Source organism: Balaenoptera ricei, chromosome 18 (assembly GCF_028023285.1).
Source record: "Balaenoptera ricei isolate mBalRic1 chromosome 18, mBalRic1.hap2, whole genome shotgun sequence".
In the NCBI taxonomy this organism is placed as follows: domain Eukaryota; kingdom Metazoa; phylum Chordata; class Mammalia; order Artiodactyla; family Balaenopteridae; genus Balaenoptera; species Balaenoptera ricei.
Window position 1 is genome coordinate 14,866,252 of NC_082656.1, and position 19,926 is coordinate 14,886,177.

The window sequence follows — 19,926 nt, forward strand, 5'->3', positions numbered from 1 at the left end:
AGTGGCAGAGTTGAGATTCAAACCAGGCTTTCTGACTCTGGAACCAGGGCACCAACCATTTTACCAGTGGTTTCAACATATCAATAGCTTTCTGGAGAATTATCATTTGATAATTAAGGTTTTTAAAAAATGTATAAAGATAGCTTTTGTGTGTAGAAAGGAATTCTTACATCTGCGTTCATTTTCACTAATAGCTCATACCTTACAATTTTGATTTGTAAGTTGAAGATACAACTTAAATATTAAGTAAATCTACTTACAAATCTAGTGATTGTTAATTAATACTCAACTTGCTTCTAAATTTAAGATATTAAATTTCCCCAAGCATTTAAGTACAACTCATAAATTTAATTCATGTGTTATTTTAAATATATCATATTAAAGTCATGCAAGTTATGTTCTCCTAAATATTTAAGAATTTTTTTGTGATTGATTTAATTATCTAAAACTTTTCAACTTAAATATTTCATATATCTGGTTTTCTAAAGTACTTCAAACAAATAAGCAGGTGGAATTACAAACCTAACACACAAAATACTCTTAAGTACTTAAATGATACTTGAAAACCTAATAATAAAGATTTGATGATTCAGATTTATTTAAACTTATAAATGCGGTTAAAACTTATCAAATACTATTATACCTTTTAAAATTAAAATCACACACAAAAAATTTTCAAGTTGAAATTACAAGTTTAATACATCAGATTTAAAAACAAGACAACCCATATTTTTCAGATGATTATACACTGTTCAAATTTCCCATTTTCTTTTTCATTTATTTTCTGTAGTTGTGGTCACCTAGATTTGCCCTTAACATTCCATACTGGTATAAAAATATTGATTCCAAGGATTTTATCATTATTTTCCCCATGCTTATTTTTACATATTCCTGGAGTTGCTAAGTCATTTTATCTTCTCTTTACTCAAAAAATTTCAGGCTGTGGTTAGAGATTCTGGACAGAGACCTTGGACAGAGACCTGGAACCTAGTGGCAATTTCCAGAATAATCTACCTGAGCTGCCTGTTAATATGCCAATCCTGTTCATCTAGAAATGGTTTCATCTGGCTACTTCTTAGCCATTTTATTTTTACTCTAACTTCTGACACAACTCTTACTATAACCCCTGTCATAAATATAATTGTCTAATTTGGGTGCACGACATCTCATACTCACACTATCTCCCACCCCACTGAGTTGCAACTAATCTCTGTTTGCTCGAAGCTAATTAAAATCTGCATGACAGTCCCATCTACCCCCAATGCTGGGGCTGTAACTAAACTCTTTATCTAGTTGGATTTTGCACCTTTTAAATATAGATTATTTCCTAATCTGTCTCACAGACCACAAATTTATAGTTATTATGTTGACCAGAATTACATCTCCAGTACTGTGTGCTGTTGGGTTTGAAACCAAGCAGGACCCTGTAGGGCCTTCCCAGGCACAGACATCCTCATGTCCCCTGCCTCTTGTCTGTAAAAAGCTTTAGCCTCCTAGGCCCTTCCAGAGTTCCAAAGAGCAAATTTAATCAGAGAAGTGAAAAAAATGCAGAAACAAAGGAAAACAGTCAAACAAGACAATATCATAGTAGTTCAGCCATAAAACAAAATCAAGAACCTTTAATTCTTCCTCAATGGCTATAGATAAAATCCTGAGTCATATCCTTGAGTTGTTTTATAGATACTAAAACCCCAACCAGATGGAAGAAGTTAACTGCATGCTGACCACCAGCATGTAGATCCCAAACTGGTTGGAACCAGAAGGTTGATGACGGAGATTCCTGAAACATAACCCTGTTACCTTACCATCAACCAATCAGAGAATTCTGCACAAGCTGATCATGCACCCTGGGATTCTCTCCCTCACAGTCTTTAAAAACCCTTCCCTGAAAGCCACTGGGGAGTTCTGGTCTTCTGAGCATGAGCTGCACATTTCCCTTGCTTTGCCCCACGCTTGGCACTTTGCAGTAAATGCTGCACTTTTCTTCACTACAACCTGGTGTTGGTAGATTGGCTTTGCTGTGTTTTGGCCGAGCGCACCCAAGTTTGGTTTGGTAACAGGTTGGAACCATAAAACATGGTGTCCTGACCAATGGATGGGCATGTGGTCAAAGTTTACTTGCTTTAGGACTTTGAATGTTGAGCAAAGGCAGAAAAAAGAATTAGCAGCAGTGCCCTAAAAACCAACAAGCGGTTCCACTTACTGAGAGCCTGAGTTGCTGCTGGTTCCCAGCTGGACCTTCAGCCTTCCCTTCAGTTGTTTGAGCTGCCTTCACATCCTTCCAGTAAATTACACTGTTACTTTGCAACCCCAAACTCCAACTGGTACAGGCAGCCAAGGGGAGGCTGCACAGATGAGAAAAAAAGGTGTACTTAGCAAAGAAAGCCGGCCCTTACCCAGGCTCCAGTCAGACCAGCCGCAGTTATTCATTTTGCAGATCACATTTGCAGGTTTGAAATCATTTTATTGCTAAAGAGGTATGAAATCATTACATTCATGACTGCTAAGGTTTCAGTTATGAAACCTTAAAACTGGAGAATTTTAAGGACAAACTGAAGGATGAGAACTATGGCAGAAAATATGCCTGAATCAAAAAAAGAAAATGAAAAATTTGAAGCAGCTTTCAAAATTCATAAGGTTTCAGAGAAAAGAGAGAAATCAGGAACTATTTCCATGTGAGAAGCCTCAATGCCTCAAAATCAAGGACTAGGCAGTAAAGCAGGTAATAGAAGGTGCAAAGAAAAGGCTCAGGGAGTCGTGATTAAAAAGAGATAGGAAATGTGGGACCGATGCTTCAAAGTCCCTGAGAGAAATACACAGGAGAGACAGTACATGTTACCAGGCTTTCCACGGAGAAATTGACATAACTAACAATGAAAGGTAAACATTTCGTACTGGATTTCTCAGCCTTTGTAGAAAACAGAGCATGGACATGTGCTTTAGGTTCAACTAACCAGACACACAAATGTAGAAACACAACCTGAGGACAAAAAGAAACTGGCACTGCAGGGAATCAAGAGAAATTGACACAAAAGCATAGATGGGGACAACTCCTCGGGAGGTGGTAGAATTTTAAACAACACAGTCTCCAGAGACAGCTCTGGCAGTTGTGCGGTGAAGGCATCCTAAAGTCCAGGGTCAGTGGGTGAAGTGACCTGTCGGTCCAGGCTTCGGTAGTAATGACATTGGGGTCCACAACGAGCTGCTCTCTGGAGTGATTTTGATGATGGCAATGTGTCCCCAGCTTCCTTCTGTTTCCCCATGTTCTCTTCCAAGTGTGGTCCTTCATCCTTGCTATTAATTCTGAGACTTACCCAAAATCCTCTTGATAAATAAATTTCTATTTAAGTCATCCCCCGTCAGTCCTATTCATTGCAATTAAGAACTCTAATTCCATTTTTAGTTTTTTAAGGAAACTCCATACTGTTCTCCATAATGGCTGCACCAGTTTACATTCCCACCAACAGTGTAGGAAGGTTCCCTTTTCTCCACACCCTCTCCAGCATTTACTGTTTGTAGGCTTTTTGATGATGGCCATCCTGACCAGTGTGAGGTGATACCTCATTGTAGTTTTGATTTGCATTTCTCTAATAATTAGGAATGTTGAGCATCTTTTCATGTGCCTGTAGGCCAGCTGTATGTCTTTGGAGAAATGTCTACTTAGGTCTTCTGCCCATATTTTGATTGGTTGTTTGTTTTGATATTTAGCTGTATGAGCTGTTTGTATATTTTGGATCTTAAGCCCTTGTAGGTTGCATCGTTTGCAAATATTTTCTCCCATTCCATAGGTTGTCTTTTCATTTTGTTCACGGTTTCCTTTGCTGTGCAAAAGCTTATAAGTTCGAGTAAGCCCCATTTATTTTTGCTTTTATTTCTTTTGTCTTGAGAGACTGATCTAAGAAAACATTGTTATGATTATGTCAGAGCATTTTTTGCCTATGTTCTCTTCTAGGAGTTTTAGAGTTTCATGTCTTATATTTAAGTCTTTCAGTTATTTTGAGTTCATTTTTGTATGATACAGCAATCCCACTCCTGGGCATATATCTGGAAAAGATGAAAACTCTAATTTGAAAAGATGCATGTACCCAGTGTTCACAGCAGCACTATTTACAATAGCCAGGACATGGAAGCAACCTAAGTGTCCATCAACAGATGAACGGATAAAGAAGATTTATACAATGGAATATAACTCAGCCATAAAAAGGAATGAAATAATGTCATTTGCAGCAACATGGATGGACCTAGAGATTATCATACTAAGTGAAGTAAGTCAGACAGAGAAAGACAAATATCATATAATGTCACTTATATGTGGAATCTAAAAAAAGATACAAATTAATTTATTTATAAACCAGAAATAGACTCATAGACATAGAAAACAAACTTATGGTTATCAAAGGGGAAGAAGGGGAGGAATAAATTAGGAGTTTGGGATTAACAGATACTACTATATGCAAAATAGATAAACAACAAGGTCCTACTGTATAGCACAGGGAACTATATTCAATATCTTGAAATAACCTATAATAGAAAAGAATCTGAAAAATAATTTATATATATACATATACGTATATATAACTGAATCACTTTGCTGTACAGCAGAAACTAACACAACATTATAAATCAACTATTATTCAAAAGAAAAAAACTCTAACTTATAAAGCTGTAAAACTTCATTTCGGGACTTCCCTGGTGGTGCAGTGGTTGGGAGTCTGCCTGCCAATGCAGGGGACACAGGTTCAATCCCTGGTCCGGGAAGATCCCACATGCCGCGGAGCAGCTAAAACCGTGTGCCACAACTACTGAGCCTGTGCTCTAGAGCCCGTGAGCCATAACTACTGAGCCCGTGCTCTAGAGCCTGTGCTCTGCAACAAGAGAAGCCACCACAATGAGAAGCCCACACACCACAACGAAGAGTAGCCCACACTAGCCGCAACTAGAGAAAAGCCCGTGCGCAGCAATGAAGACCCAACACAGCCAAAATTAATAAAATTAAAAAAACACAAAAACTTCATTTCAATACTTTTCATTCAGTAAGCCTTTAATAAGCACATATATTGTGTAAGATATTGTGCTGGAAACCAGGAGGGCAAAGTCCCCATCATCCAGGTACTTAGAGTCTAGTGGAGGAACACAAAACTTAAATAAATTTAAAAATAATTGTATGACACAAGTTATAGAGGTGTTGTATTATATTAAGTGCTATGGAATTTGCATGACATATCAATTAATTCTGCCCAAGGACAGATGGGGAGCTATGTGAAGGTACAGAGAAGAAGTGATATTTGAGTGGAGCCAGATGGACAAATAGGATTTCACCAGTTTCACAGGAGCACACATTCCTGGAAGAGTGAGTTGTATGAGCCAATGTATGGAGACTTAAAAGTCTGGGATGTGTTTGTGGCCCAGAAAATACAGGTGGCTTGAGTGTTGTAATCACAAGCAAGTACCTAGAAATAAAACTACAGTGATACTCTGAGATCTGATTATGAAGGTATGTGTACACCATACTAAAAAGTTATTTTATTCAATAACTGCCATCATGGTTTTTAAAGCAAAAAAGTGATAGGACCAAATCTGTTTTAGAGAAATAGTGCTGGTGTCAGTGCAAAGGTAGTAAGAACAGTGTCAAGGCAACACCAACACAGAATACATTTGAAAGTTTGGCTGCAAAAGTTTTTGCCTACATTCCAAGTGAGAGGTGTACACAACTCAAAATGAAAACTGAGGAAGCAGTAGTAGAATTTGAAAACTACTGCCAACTTGTCTGGTAACTAACGATGAGATGTGAGGTAGCCTTATGTCCTCGGAAAGACTTCCGTAGCCTTGGATTACTCATCATAAACAGAATACTAATGACATGATGAAATGGTAATGATCCCTATGTTGCAGGGTAGTTACGCAGATAACAATAGTGTATTAAAAGGATCCATCACTGAGCCTGATTCTCAATAAATTTGGACACTAAATAATAGAAGCTATTGTTCTTTTGTTTTTGTTTTTGTTTTTTTTGGTCTGTGTTGGGTCTTTGTTTCTGTGCGAGGGCTTTCTCTAGTTGTGGCGAGCGGGAGCCACTCTTCATCATGGTGCACGGGCCTCTCACTGTCACGGCCTCTCTTGTTGCGGAGCACAGGCTCCAGACGCACAGGCTCAGTAGCTGTGGCTCACGGGCCCAGCTGCTCCGCGGCATATGGGATCTTCCCAGACCAGGGCTTGAACCCGTGTCCCCTGCATTGGCAGGCAGATTCTCAACCACTGCGCCACCAGGGAAGCCCGAAGCTATTGTTTTTAATACAGGGAAGAATGTACAGGACTGAACATTCTATTTTATTCTATGATTCACCAGACATGGCTTTAATAAATGCCATATTATATTTTGATGAAGTCACAGTGGCCAAAATGATGTGACTTCCACTTATTTCAGAAGCCAAAGAGCAGGAAAGCTTTAATAACCAACCAAAGGGGAAGAGGGGGAAATTCAAGTGGCCCTCCTTTCAACTGCTACTTGGAAGGTAAGAATGTCCACGTTTTACACTTCAGCATGGTTCTTCTGTGGTTATATAAAAATGCTTTGTTAGGGACTTCCCTGGTGGCACAGTGGTTAAGAATCTGCCTGCCAATACAGGGGACGTGGGTTCAAGCCTTGGTCCGGGAAGATCCCACATGCCACGGAGCAACTAAGCCCATGTGCCACAACTACTGAGCCTGTGCTCTAGAGCCTTCAAGCCACAACTACTGAGCCTGCGCTCTAGAGCCCGCGAGCCACAACTACTGAGCCCACGTGCCACAACTACTGAAGCCTGCGCACCTAGAGCCCATGCTCTGCAGCAAAGAGAAGCCACCGCAATGAGAAGCCCACGCACCGCAACGAAGAGTAGCCCCCACTCGCCACAACTAGAGAAAGCCCACACAAAGAAACAAAGACCCAATGCAGCCAAAAACAAACAAATAAATAAATTTATTAAAAAAAAAAAAGCTTTGTTATATAAAAATGCTTTACTCTTTTACATGCATGTATTTGCCCTCCCATTAAATTAAAATATTTAAGTCAGAGCCTGTCTCTAATACTTTCAGTGTCTACTATATTAAGAAGTTCAATATACATAAATATCTTTTACATTTTCAATAAAAGAAAACCTTTATCTTCAATAAAAATTGTTATATATAAATATTATATATACACATATATAAATATATACATATATAAAACCTAGGTCTCTGATGAGGCTTACCTGAATATTTATTTTAACTGTTGGAAAATACTGCTTTGAACTGTTGAAAAGTATTGATTTCAAGCCCTTAACTTAGAATTTATAGTTAGCCTTATAAAAGAATGATAGGTGAACATTAAAAAATATACAAATTGCTTTAAATATATTTAAATTTTACAATAATTTCCCTGTCTTCATCCTACTATATCATGCTAATTTTCAAATTATTTTGTTTCCTTTTTTTTACAATTGCAAATTCAGAGAAGTACAAATAAACACAGAAAAGTAGGCCATAATTACCTTACCTTAATAACCGCTGTTGATATATTAAGTAACCCACGGGGAAGATGAGAAAGTTCAGTCCGTTTGGAAAGGTACAAAATGAAAATTGGAAGCCTCTCTTCCAAAGGAATGCCATCCTGAAAAAAAAAAAAAAAAAAAGCCTAAATTTACACGTACCTCTATTTCACACACACACCACACACACACACACCACACAAGTAATCACACTATACACACTGTAACTCGCCTTGCTTTTTCACGTACTATATTTTGGAATTCTTTCCACAGCTGCATTTAAATCTCCTTCATTGCAGGAAACAGTTGCAAAGTATTCTAAAGTGAACTTAACTAGAGTTAGCTTTTACTGAACATAGTTGCCCAGGCCCAGGCCTCAGTGTATTTTACTTAAGTCTAGCTCAGACTTTCACACATTCAGGATCCCGAAGTGCCTTTAATCCCATAAACCGTAATCCCCAAACTCCACACCTGATTTGAATTTCAGTCCACTTTGCAAAATCTCGCGTTACTCTCCTCCTCTCACCCTGCGGGTCTTGCTCCGCCTCCGCCGACTTCTCTAGCTCCCAGCAGCTGCTACCACTTCTAGCAACCTGGCGGCAGGGAGTGGGCGGAGCAGAGCCTTCCGAGGGCGCATGCGCGGCAGCTGCGCGCCTGCGCGCTACGGGGTTGCCGGCGCGTCCGTGCTCTGGGTTGAGGCGGCTGGGGCCGAGTTGGGGGGTGGGAGGCGCGGCGCTATGGCCGAGGGCAGCGGGGAAGTAGTCGCCGTGCCCGCGACCGGGGCTGTCAACGGCCTCAACAATGGGGCCGGCGGGACCTCGGCGCAGACTAACAACCCGCTATCGCGGAAGCTGCGTAAGATCCTGGACACACGGCTGGACAACGACAAGGTGAGCGGGGCTGGAGGGGTCGAGGGTGCTGCGTCGTCCGCGGGTCGGACCCGGGCTGGGGGCGGTGTCTGTCCGGTACCCTCGGGTTCGTCCCTTATCCCCGCCGCGGAGGGGACCCCAGGCCCACGAGACCCGCTGCGCTGCCGGCGTGGGGCAGGTGAGAAAGGGGAGGCCGAGGAGCCCTTGGAAGAGCGAAGAGGTTTCCTGGGTGTTGCCCCATATTTAACTTCTTCGAAGACTCTGGATCGGGAAGGCAAACGGTGAAGTCCCCTGCCCCCGCAGGTGTTCGGGGGTCTGAGCAGGGAGGGGAGAGGAGAGCCCCGGGCAGGAGAAGAAACATGCAAAAGAGCAAACTACAAAATAAGGCAGCGCGAATGGGGAGCTTAGGAGGAACGGGAGATCAGGGCTAAGCATCCTTGAGCCTTTCCATTGACAGGTGAAAACAATTAAAATAATTTGCAGCGCTAAAGGGCTACCACCTGCTCATGGCTACTAGTTTTTTTTGTTTGTTTTTTTTAAAGTCTTTATTGAATTTGTTACAAGCTACTAGTTTGTGTTGTGAGCTAAGCACTGTCCATGATGTATGGGCTCATGCTGTATTTCTTTACAAGATAAACTGTCCGCATTATCTCCCAAGTACCTCCTGAAACTTAGATTGGACTTTCCATCTCCCGTGGTAGCAGATTATCTCTTCTGTATCACTGAGTCGCTGGGTATATTGGTCATGCCATGGTGGCATAAAGAGAAAAGAATGTGTATAAGTGAGAGTTTTATAGATAAGTTTCTATCTAAAATTTTTAGGTAAGTTTCATAGATAAATTTTTATTTTTTATACATATTTTAGACTATGTTTAAGTGAGTTTTAGATACATTTTTAATAGATAAAAATGGAATTTTTTATCTATATAGATATAGATAGATATAGAATTTTTATCTATAAAAATTTTATTTTTATAGATAAATTTATAGATAAATTTTTATTTATATTTATTTATTTATTATTATTTATATTTTTATTTAATTTTATTTATATTTTTTATTTATAAATTTTTATTTATAATTTTTTATTTATTTATTTTTTTTTTACTGTAACTGACAGTAAGCTGTCAATAAGAATTGGTGTGTAAAAATTAGCATTATACTAAAATGAGTAAGAAAGATTGGCTCTGGGACCACCACTTATTAGATATAACCACCAAATTGGTGCATTACGGTTTCAATAAGTCCCTTAACTTCTGTGAGCTGACGTTAAGTTTCTAAATTGGGAATACTGCCAGTAACCTCCTCAGGGTTGTTGTGCGGGTTCAATGAGAGAATCCAAGTGAAATGCTCAGCACAGGGCCGCAGCAGTTATTTCTTGTTAAATGTTAACTCTTTTTTTTTTTTTTAATTTATTTATTTATTTTTGGCTGCGTTGGGTCTTCATTGCTGCGCGCGGGCTTTCTCTAGTTGCGGCGAGCGGGGGCTACTCTTCCTTGTGGTGCACGGGCTTCTCATTGCGGTGGCTTCTCTTGTTGTGGAGCATGGGATCTAGGGACGCGGGCTTCAGCAGTTGCAGCATGTGGGCTCAGTAGTTGCACCACTCGGGCCCTAGAGAGTACAGGCTTCAGTAGTTGGCAGCGTGTGGGCTCAGCAGTTGTGGCTCGCAGGCTCTGGAGCGCAGGCTCAGTAGTTGTGGCGCACAGACTCAATTGCTCCGCGGCATGTGGGATCTTCCCGGACCAGGGCTCAAACCCATGTCCCCTGCATTGGCAGGCAGATTCTTAACCACTGCGCCACCAGGGAAGTCCCAAGAATTTCCACTTTTTTTCAATGGCTGTATCATAATGTCTTCAAACCAATCCTTTTTAGATGGACATTAGGGTTTTTTTCTAATCTTTGCAGTTCCAAACAATTCTGCGTTGAATAACGTATATATGTCACAATGCACAAGTAAGTATGTCCTTATTGTGTCTCAGAAATAAGTTTACTGTTGAGTAATGTGAAGGTCATCCAATATTTTTTGGATTGTGTAATGGAAACAAATTATTTGGAAATGATTTCATTAAAATTTTACTTGAGATTAGAAAAACATTTGAAAATCGGTCCCAATAATGTTCTTTTATTGTCAATTATGTAGGAGATGTTGGAAGCTCTCAAGGCACTCTCAACCTTTTTTGTTGAAAATAGTTTGCGCACTCGAAGAAATTTACGTGGAGATATTGAACGCAGAAGTTTAGCCATCAATGAAGAGTTTGTAAGCATTTTCAAGGAAGTGAAGGAAGTATGTAAACTCTTTTCATTTACCATTTATTGAGAGCTTACTATATGCCTGGCTCTGTGCTGAGCTTCTCTATGCATAGAGTTGATATGTTTGCTACTCGTGTACTGTGGTCAAATAGAAATTTAGCTACTTACTCCAGTAGCTTCTAGGTCTTTCTTTGGATTAGTGTGATTTCTAAATCTTTAACCTCCACTAGTGCTGCTTTTTGGAAAGTTGTAACATTTGTTCCAGGATATTCTTTTAGGAATCTTAGCTTTTGAAACAAACAAACAAAAAATAACACTTCTCTGAGTGGTTTTCCAGTAGAAATAGTCCCTCATTTAATAAACCTCCCTTAGATAACCACTTCTCCACTGGAGATTAATTAGGATTGAGTTACTTTACTGCATCCTAAATTATGAAATTTTCAGATTAATTAAGATCAGTGACTTCAGTTAATAAATAATGTTTCATTACACTTGAGTGAGCAGTCTACTCACCATAGGGTGAAAATGAATTTTATTTATTATGTTATATTTTATTTATGTATTATATAATACTTCATTAATTATGTTAATATTACTGAGTGATATTACATAGTTAATAGTTCTTTGTGAGTTGTATGAGAGTTTGATACATGGTTCTAGTGAGACAGATTATTTTTAACAGTGTAGTAGGATTTCATTGGCTGAAGGCTAATAATCTGGAAGATTAAAAGGGAAGTTTGGTAGTGTTCATAAAAATAGGGAGAGATAGTAGTGAAGAGCACATCTGAATTGTACTCTCTAAACACCATTTCCCACTGGGAGGAAGTACCAAAGTGAGGAAGCTGTAGAAGACTACTGGGAAGTGTCAGAAGGACTCTGGAGCTGACTTAAGAGGTTTCCACTGGCCAAATATAGGATGATTTGAGCATCAGTACGAATGACTGCAGTGGACTGAAACGCATGAAGCATATTTAAATCCGTGAGTTCATAATGAGACTAAAAACCAGCAGAACCCTCACTGGTTATCTTAGGTGGCTATGAGGGAACCAACGTATCGTTTTGAAAACTACTAAATAAAAGGAAAGAGTCAAGCATTTATCCTGTCTTTGGTACCAGCTATATACAATTGTTGAGGCAGGGCTTCCCTTTATTGTAATATTCCACTTAATAAATGAAGAAATGATAGAAGATTTTGTAACCACTGTTCAAAGGCTCTAGCTCAGGGTTTCTTCGTCTTGGCACTGTTGACATTTTGGGCCCGATAGTTGTTGAGGGTTGTCTTCTGCTTTGGAGGATGTTTGGCAGCATCCCTGGCCTCTACCCACTAGGTACCAGGAGCGCCACCTTTCCTCAAGTTGTTCCAACCAAAAATGTTTCCGAACATTGCCAGATGCCCCCTTGGGGGACAGATTTGCCCAAGTTGAAAACCACTGATCATCAGTAACTGCTCATCTCACAAAAAGAAACAGTCATATATGTGACTCCTAACAAAGGTATACAACATCACCTCTGAAGAATTCTTGCAAGAAAATTGGACCAGAATATAATCAGGCTTCTAGATGTAATTGCAAGTTTATAGGAAACACTGGGGACAGAGGAGTATGTCAGCAGCGTGAGAAGCAGTCGGCAAGTCTGGTGTGCTGGGAACTGTGCAGGCAAGTGAACTGGTTTCTTCAACAGATAAATTGTAAGAGAAAGACTATTTATTTATTTACAGAAATAAAGGAAATATCAACCAATTGCTGTTTGTGAATCTCGTTTGGTTTCCGACTTGAACAAATTATTAAAAAAACTGAAACAACTGGGAAAATTTGAACACTGAATAGAAATTTGATATTAAGGGATTATTGTTGAATGTTTAGATGGGTAAATGGCTTTTTTTTTTTTTTTGAGTTCTCTTAGAAGTGCATACTGATATGTTTATGGATGAAATGATATGCTATCTGGAATTCAAAATAATACAGCTTGGGGAGGGAGAAAGTGGATGGGAAGAGAGTTAGAAAGTGGGTACAGAGATAGATTAAACAAGAGTGGTCATGAGTTGCTAACTGTTAAAGCCGTGTGATGTGTACATAGGCATTCACATTATCTCAACTTTTAGATAATTTTGAAATTTTTCCATAATAAAAGATTTTTTTAAAGGTTATCATACTGCAATTGTATTTAACAACCTGTAATTTTATTTAATCGGGAATAAAAGGCAGTTTGAGTTCAAATGAAGACTACATACAAGCAGTGTAAAGTTTCTTGAATTACAATTTAGCAAATCTCTGCATTTAAGTCATATATTAAGAGATGTAATTTCTGTTATTTTACAAATCAGATTCATTCAGTGTACTATAGTAACTAAAGTAAATATTAGGAGTAGTTATTCTTGACCTTGTTGGCTGATAATGTCACAGTGCTAGTCTTATACCGTGAGATTTAAGGAAATAGATTAATTTGCCTGTTAGTACCTGTTTGCTATTGCTGACATTAATTGCTATTTTGAAATCATTCTTTTATTGTTTAAAGCAGTTTAGCACTTAAATAATTTGATTTACATCCTATTAATGGTAGGATACAGAGAGTAACATTTGAAAATGTCTGGTGCTATGATTTTTATAATTCAAAGTACTTTATGTAGAGAAAGGAAAAAATTTAATTCTGGAACTAGGATGTATGCTCACATTCTTGTAAGTGACTTCCTAACTCTGGTTCATCCTTACATTTTGTTTGTAGTCCTGCTCGGTTGCTTTCTTATCTCTTGCCCTATGATTGGCCCATCCCTTCATAAAACTGTCATGTTTCTATTTGAAGGTTTGGGCATTGTGTTGAGAGAGACCATAGTAAGACCCTGTCTACCACCGAAACTTTCTTTCCTTGCATACCTTTCTGTTGTGTGACACTGAATTGAATTGGGAAAAAGAAGATAATAGTGCAGTATGAAGTTAAATGTAATTCTGTGATATCATTTTTTCATATTCAGAGATTGGTTCAGTAAAGGTTGTAGGGAATGATTTAGTAAAGAGTTTGGAGCCGGGGAGGCCTGTTGGAAGACCGGTTTTTATCAGTCCATACAGGAGAAGGCAATTGAACTGAACTCAAGTAGTAGCTGTTTGGGTTGTAAAAAAAGAAATGGATAAGATGTACATAATAAGGGCTATAAATGATAGAACTTAGTGACCAGTTAAATTCTTGCATATGTGGAGGGGGCTGGAGGTGGGAGTATATAGGGAAAGAATGTTACTGGGAGACTTAACCAGATTTTTGGCATGATCTAATATGTGATTACTTTCAACCATATAGGAGGAGGCACTATTGTTAGTTTATTGGGTTTTCAAATTTTCTTGTTTTTTATTAATTAAAAGTTATAAATAATTCATTATAGAAAAGATAAATAATAAGGTCAGAAATAGAAGGAACTATCGATATTACTTATGATCCTATTACACAGAAATAACCTGTCAGTATTTTATTGTATAGCCCTTCATAGAGCCTTCCCTGAGTTCTTCTGCACACATATATATGTATTTTTCTAAAAAAAAAAAAACGGGGAGGTATTATATGTATTGCTTTATAAACCTTTTTTTAGCTTTATATAGACATCTTTCCATGCTAATTTACACAGACACACACACACACATAGATATTATCGTTGTTAATGTATGCACAGATTTCCATTGTATGGTTGGAAACATTTCACATTTTCCATTTGTTTTAGGCAACTCTGTGTTGATCATCTCTTACATATATTGTTGTACACTTATCTGATTAATTTCTTAGGATAAATTCTTAGTATGAGAATTTCTGAATAAACAGGTATTCATATTCTTAAAGCATTTGCCATTTTCCTATTGTCAGACCCTCTAAAAAGAATATACTAGGTTTTCTTTTTTTACATCTTTTCTTATACTAGATATTGTTCTCTTTAATCATTTTCAGTCTTAAATATGGGATCTTTTGTCATGCTTTGGCAAGAAAGGGACAAAAGTAAGGATTTGGCTAAGAGAAGAGAAATTTCTTTAACAATATATACTGGTTGATGTTACTTTTTTCCTTTTCAGGAACTTGAAAGCATACATGAAGATGTTCAGGCAATGAGCAGCTGTTGTCAAGATATGACATGTCGCCTACAGGTACTGTATAGTGGCTGGATTTTAGCCTATTTCCTGATAAGCTTTCAGAAATTGCTAGATAGGTCTACAAAATGTGTGGATATCTAATACATCATGCCTTGTAGGAAGTTTGAATATAAATATTATGCTTATTTTTTTTTAACTATAAATGTCTTTGTGTCTCTTTGGTGATGGTTTACTAACATTGTGCAGTTAACTCCAGAAGCGTTTATATTTTGATCTTGCCAGTATAGAGATAACTGTAGAATTTTGGTAAACTTTTCAATCCCATAATATTCCACAAATGCAGCAGAAATAAATTCCTTAGTAGAAAGCCTTAGGAATAATTTCAAACTAATGCTATGCCCAATAAAGACCCAGCTTAATTATGATTTATGTTCAGCCTAAAAAATATCTCAGGAAAATGTATATAAGTTTAGGCCTGTTTATTAAAGCAGTTCCAAACCTCTGGTTTGGCTGTAGAGTTAACATTGACCTACGTACTTCTGACTCATTTAATGCCCTGTGTTTCTACCTGCCTCACAACCACTGACTTGTTTCTCTTCTCGTTAGTAACTGCCTTATTTTTGTAGTGTTCCCAGTTCGGGTCTTTGAGAGAGACTCTCATTGGTTACACTTGTTATTTGTTTCAATTCACTTTATAAATATTTTCCTAACCTTTGAAATACCTTTTCATCAAGTTTTCACTCCTGATCCTTTCAGCTCTGGTTTGGGAGAGAGAGGATTGTTTAGTATAATTTGGTCAGGAACAGCCCTCTGTCCTTTAGATGGGGCTATCTTTAATGTTCTCCAAAATCCTATATGAGGGTTTTCTTTTTTGTATATCCCAACTCTCAAATTTTTATCTCCATCTTGGGTATTTCTGTTGAGTTCCACAGCAGCGTATCAGTGACTTAACTTACAACTCCATTCAGAGGTTTCCTGGCACCTCACCTCAGCATGTCTATAGCTGAAGTCCTGTTCTTCATCCTTAACTGGCCCTGGCAGCGCTTCTGTTCCACTGAAAAGCATCAGGAACTATTAAATTCCTTAATAAACATCGTTGTGATACCTTTTTCTTTCTTGTAAGCCTTAGCATTATGTGTGTATAGAGAATTCTGAGTGAGTTCTTCTTATTAAAAGTAGTGTATGAGCCTTGAAATATCTATTTCAGTTACTTGGGCCTTTTTTAAACTTTTGAGTTCTGGAGTGTGATCTCATTTGCTATAGTCTGAACTCCAGTAAGTGGCAGTATTAGTTTTCTGAAGTTGAAAAAAATTGAAATGTGCTGATAATAGATATGTTTATAATTTTAGGCAGCAAAGGAACAGACTCAAGATTTAATAACAAAAACCACTAAGCTTCAAGCTGAAAGGTAAGTTTTTCTTTACATAATCAACTCTTCATTAATTTGGAGATAACTCAGAAAGAAAATTATAGATAAGTTCAAAGTTAAAACAATAATCAAAAACGTGATTCAAAAATGAAACAAAGTATGAGGTTCTAAGCTGTTATCCAAGAGTAAAATAAACATAAAACAGTAGTTTAGGAACATTGATAATTGGGATGATTGAGAGATTATCCCTCTTTGGAAGTGATGATGCATTGTTTGTTTGCCATAGAATTAAAAAATGACTGCTTTTTAAAATGTGGATTTTTCAAATTTTTAGTAATTTTATTATCTTTTTTCACAATTGTCTTTTATTTTTTACTGATGATTATGCATCCTGCTACAGTCAAGATACAGAACCGTTCCATCACCACACAGGTCTCTCCCATTGGTGCATGGACCACGATGAGAAAAGTTGCAGTCTCAGCTGATGTGAAGAGATGGTTGGCTCTACAGAGCACCCAACTCTCTGAGGAAAGGCAGGTGCTGGATTTCTGTACTCAGAACTAAGCATGCGCCTTGAGCATCGAATTAGAATGTTTTTAGTATCACACCTAATCTTTTGAAAGAAAAGTTTCCTAGGAAAAAAATTTGCAGTTAGAGACCCACACATGAATTTTTCTGTTAAGTTATTGTTGGCTAACTATAAAAACATATATGGATTCAATTGAAAATTGTGGCTAAAACTAAGAGAGTAACAGATCACCAATCCTGTATACGAAGTTTGTAGTCTGAGTTTCTGGTCTGAGTTAAATCTTTCTCTTGCCATCTTTACTGTAGTGTGTAGTACAGTCTCGTAACTAATGATTGGTTTGGTTGACTCTCTTTCCTACTAAACTGTGAGCTCCTTGAGAACGATGACAATTTCTTATTCTCTTTTTGTGTCTCCAATGTGTAACACATTGTAGATTCAATAAATAATTTTGAGTGAATGAATATGAAATATAGCTATTCCAATGTCAGGAAAGGAACATAAAATAAAAACTGAAAAATAAGTATTTTATTGGAGCTCGTAACATGTATGGGACTGGTTAATGTCTTCAGGAGGCAATATTAGAATATTGTCCTTCTGTTCATATGTTGTCAAAACTATTTAAGCAAGCTTGTTTATGTTTATTATTTTAGTAAGCCTATGAAAAAAGTGTTTTGGCCTGGCATGTTTCTGGGAAGCAAACATTTATGACATTCTAGTATCCCAAGAGCTATGGATTTGATGTGCCAAGTGAACATTTGTGTGAATGTATTTTAGGAAAATTACATAGCAGAAATCATAACAGATTCCTGGGTGCTGGCAAAGTTGTTTTTCCATTTTAAAAAATTACCTTTTCCTTTTTAATGAGAAACTTAGACAAGCATTTGGCTTTAGAAATAGAAATTCTATGGGCTTATTTGGATAACATGATATTCTTATTCAGACATTTATAAATGATATGAATATTTTTTCCAGCTGAGTTAGAAGGAGGTCACTTTGACAGCTGTTGCTCTAATCGGTAAAGTTTGGTGTAGAATTGTCTCCACAGAACAGCAGTTTAACATTTGCCCTTAATGTTTAATTGACAGTCAGAAGATGGGTTTCATTTATGATTAGGAAAGGCTATGTCCAGATGAACATACCTCCATATTTTTGAATACCACTGAAATCACTATTTATTATGTATTTTTTTGTCTCTTGGAAAGGCCTACCAGCCAAATTTCTCTTTGGACTCAGAAAAACATAGTCTCTGGCGAATGTTTATGTTTATTTTTGAGGTGTAGTATGTTAGTGGAAAGAATGTAGACCTTGAAAATCTGAATTCTAATACAAAGCTTGGGTAAGAGCTCATTAGATTTTTAATCTTACACGGGTTATTTCTTAACCTCCCACCGTCTCTGTTATCACATCTGAAAAAAGGAATAATAAACTATGTCACAGGGTATAGGGTGCTGAACACACTGTCTGACATACCTCAAGGTATTTCTCCCCTTTTATTAGACAAAGTTGTGTAGCACATCTTGTTTCTACATTGGCTTTGGTGGCTGGAAGCTTAGGCTGTTCTGCGCTTAATTGCGATAGCTTTCCTCGGCTATGTTATTTAAGTTCTCATTCTTTCTCTTTTTTTTTTTTTAAATTTTATTTAGTTTTGGCTGCATTGGGTGTTCGTTCCTGGGCGCAGGCTTTCTCTAGTTGGGGCAAGCGGGGGCTCCTCTTTGTTGCAGTGCGCGGGCTTCTCATTGCGGTGGCTTCTCTTGTGGAGCACAGGCTCTAAGCGCGCGGGCTTCAGTAGTTGCAGCACGGGAGCTCAGTAGTTGCGGCACACGGGCCCTAGAGCATGTGGGCTTCAGTAGTTGCAGCGTGTGGGCCCAGGGCATGTGGGTTTCAGTAATGTGGCTTGGGGGCTGTAGAGCGCAGGCTCAGTAGTTGTGGCGCATGGGCTTAGTTGCTCCGCGGCATGTGGGATCTTCCTGGACCAGGGCTCGAACCCATGTCCCCTGCATTGGCAGGCAGACCCTCAACCACTGCGCCACCAGGGAAGTCCCTCTTTCTTTCTTACTATTTTATTTTTTAATGGTTTTGTAATTTTAATTATTTGTTATAAACTATTTTACTTTAGATTTTGAAGTTGGTAACACATAAAATTATAAAAAGGATTTATTTTGCACAAATATACATGTAAAAATATAGAGCATATATGATACATATTCTTTCACTGCCTGGTAAAAAGTTCGGAGAAGGCAGGGGAGCATCACATCTTTCTTCTTTCTCCTCCTTTCTTTTATATATGCAAAACTTAAAGAAGAAAATTACAGTCAGATGTAGTTTCACCACCCAGACATAGCCACTGTTAACAGTTTGGTGTATCTTCTCCCAGAGTTAGTATGTGTGCATAGTTACATTTTACTTCACTCACTTAAAATTTCATGTTCATTTTCCTATATCTTTTATTTTTAAAAAACATGTTTTTTTAATGTGGCATTGTATTTTTTCTTGTGAATGAACAAGCATTCTTAAATTATCAGATATTGTTTCCATTATTAAGCATAATGGTTTGGTAAATGTTTTTAAATCATTTTGTGCATTTCAGGTTATTTTCTTAGGATAAATTCCTAGAATTTAATTGTAATTAAAGAATCAAATGGTAGAAATTTTAAAAAGTATCTTCATATATATTGCCTAAATTTCTCTCCGGAAAGGTTATGCCAATTTCCACCTTCATCAGCAATATACGAGAATGTCTATTTTATTAAACCCTGTAGACACTAGATATTATCATTAAAAACAGCAATTTTATAGATGAAAAATGGTATCACACTATTTTAATTTACATTTCACCGAATATTGGTAGATCAACCTTTTTTTCATTTTGTTTTGCCATGTATATTTCTTTGCTTTTTTTTGTTTTGGTCTATATCTTATGCCTCCCCCCCACCCCTTTTTTTTTTTTTTGCTAGCTTTTTTCAGTTATTTTGAAATTATTTGGTGGAGATGAGTTTAGAAGTTAGAGTTAAAATATGACAGGGGTATATTTTCAGGAAAAAAAAAGAATACCACAAGATTCATAAATTATGTTCTGGGATGGTTTAAAAGAATCATTATAAAAATGAAATAGTCTGTTTATTTTATATACTCAGGTGGTATGTGAATACATGTCCCGAAAATTCCTGTGTATGTGTAAAGTTTCTTTTTAAAAGTACATGGGGGTTGCTGTACATATTTTTCTGTGACTTGTTTTTTATACCTATAAAGTGCCTTATAGATAATTTTGTGTAAATACATATAGCTCGACCTCATTTTTTATTTGCTGCGTATTATTCCACAGTATGCATTTGCCATA

The 19,926-nt window shown here is 37.5% G+C and overlaps 1 protein-coding gene and 1 long non-coding RNA gene across 10 annotated transcripts in view; one reads left to right on the forward strand and one right to left on the reverse strand.

The window, feature by feature from the left end:
* Positions 1–2,623: 2,623 nt before the first annotated feature.
* On the reverse strand, positions 2,624–8,096 carry LOC132352493 (uncharacterized). Its single transcript, XR_009498743.1, has 3 exons — positions 7,980–8,096; positions 7,517–7,630; positions 2,624–4,044 (listed from the first exon to the last, which is right to left on the reverse strand). It is a non-coding gene; the product is annotated as an uncharacterized LOC132352493 (long non-coding RNA).
* Positions 8,097–8,187: 91 nt separating this feature from the next.
* The window catches only part of COG6 (component of oligomeric golgi complex 6), a 179,639-nt gene continuing 167,900 nt past the window's right edge, over positions 8,188–19,926 (forward strand). For 8 of the 9 annotated variants that reach the window (XR_009498678.1, XR_009498676.1, XR_009498677.1 and 5 more), the window contains exons 1-4: positions 8,188–8,398; positions 10,518–10,661; positions 14,674–14,745; positions 16,041–16,099. Coding sequence is in view for 4 of the 9 variants with exons in the window: in XM_059902778.1 (XP_059758761.1) it covers positions 8,246–8,398; positions 10,518–10,661; positions 14,674–14,745; positions 16,041–16,099 (428 nt within the window). In the remaining 5 variants the exon portion in view is untranslated. The remainder of the gene's footprint in view (positions 8,399–10,517; positions 10,662–14,673; positions 14,746–16,040; positions 16,100–19,926) is intronic. The other variant, XR_009498680.1, reaches the window with a different exon arrangement.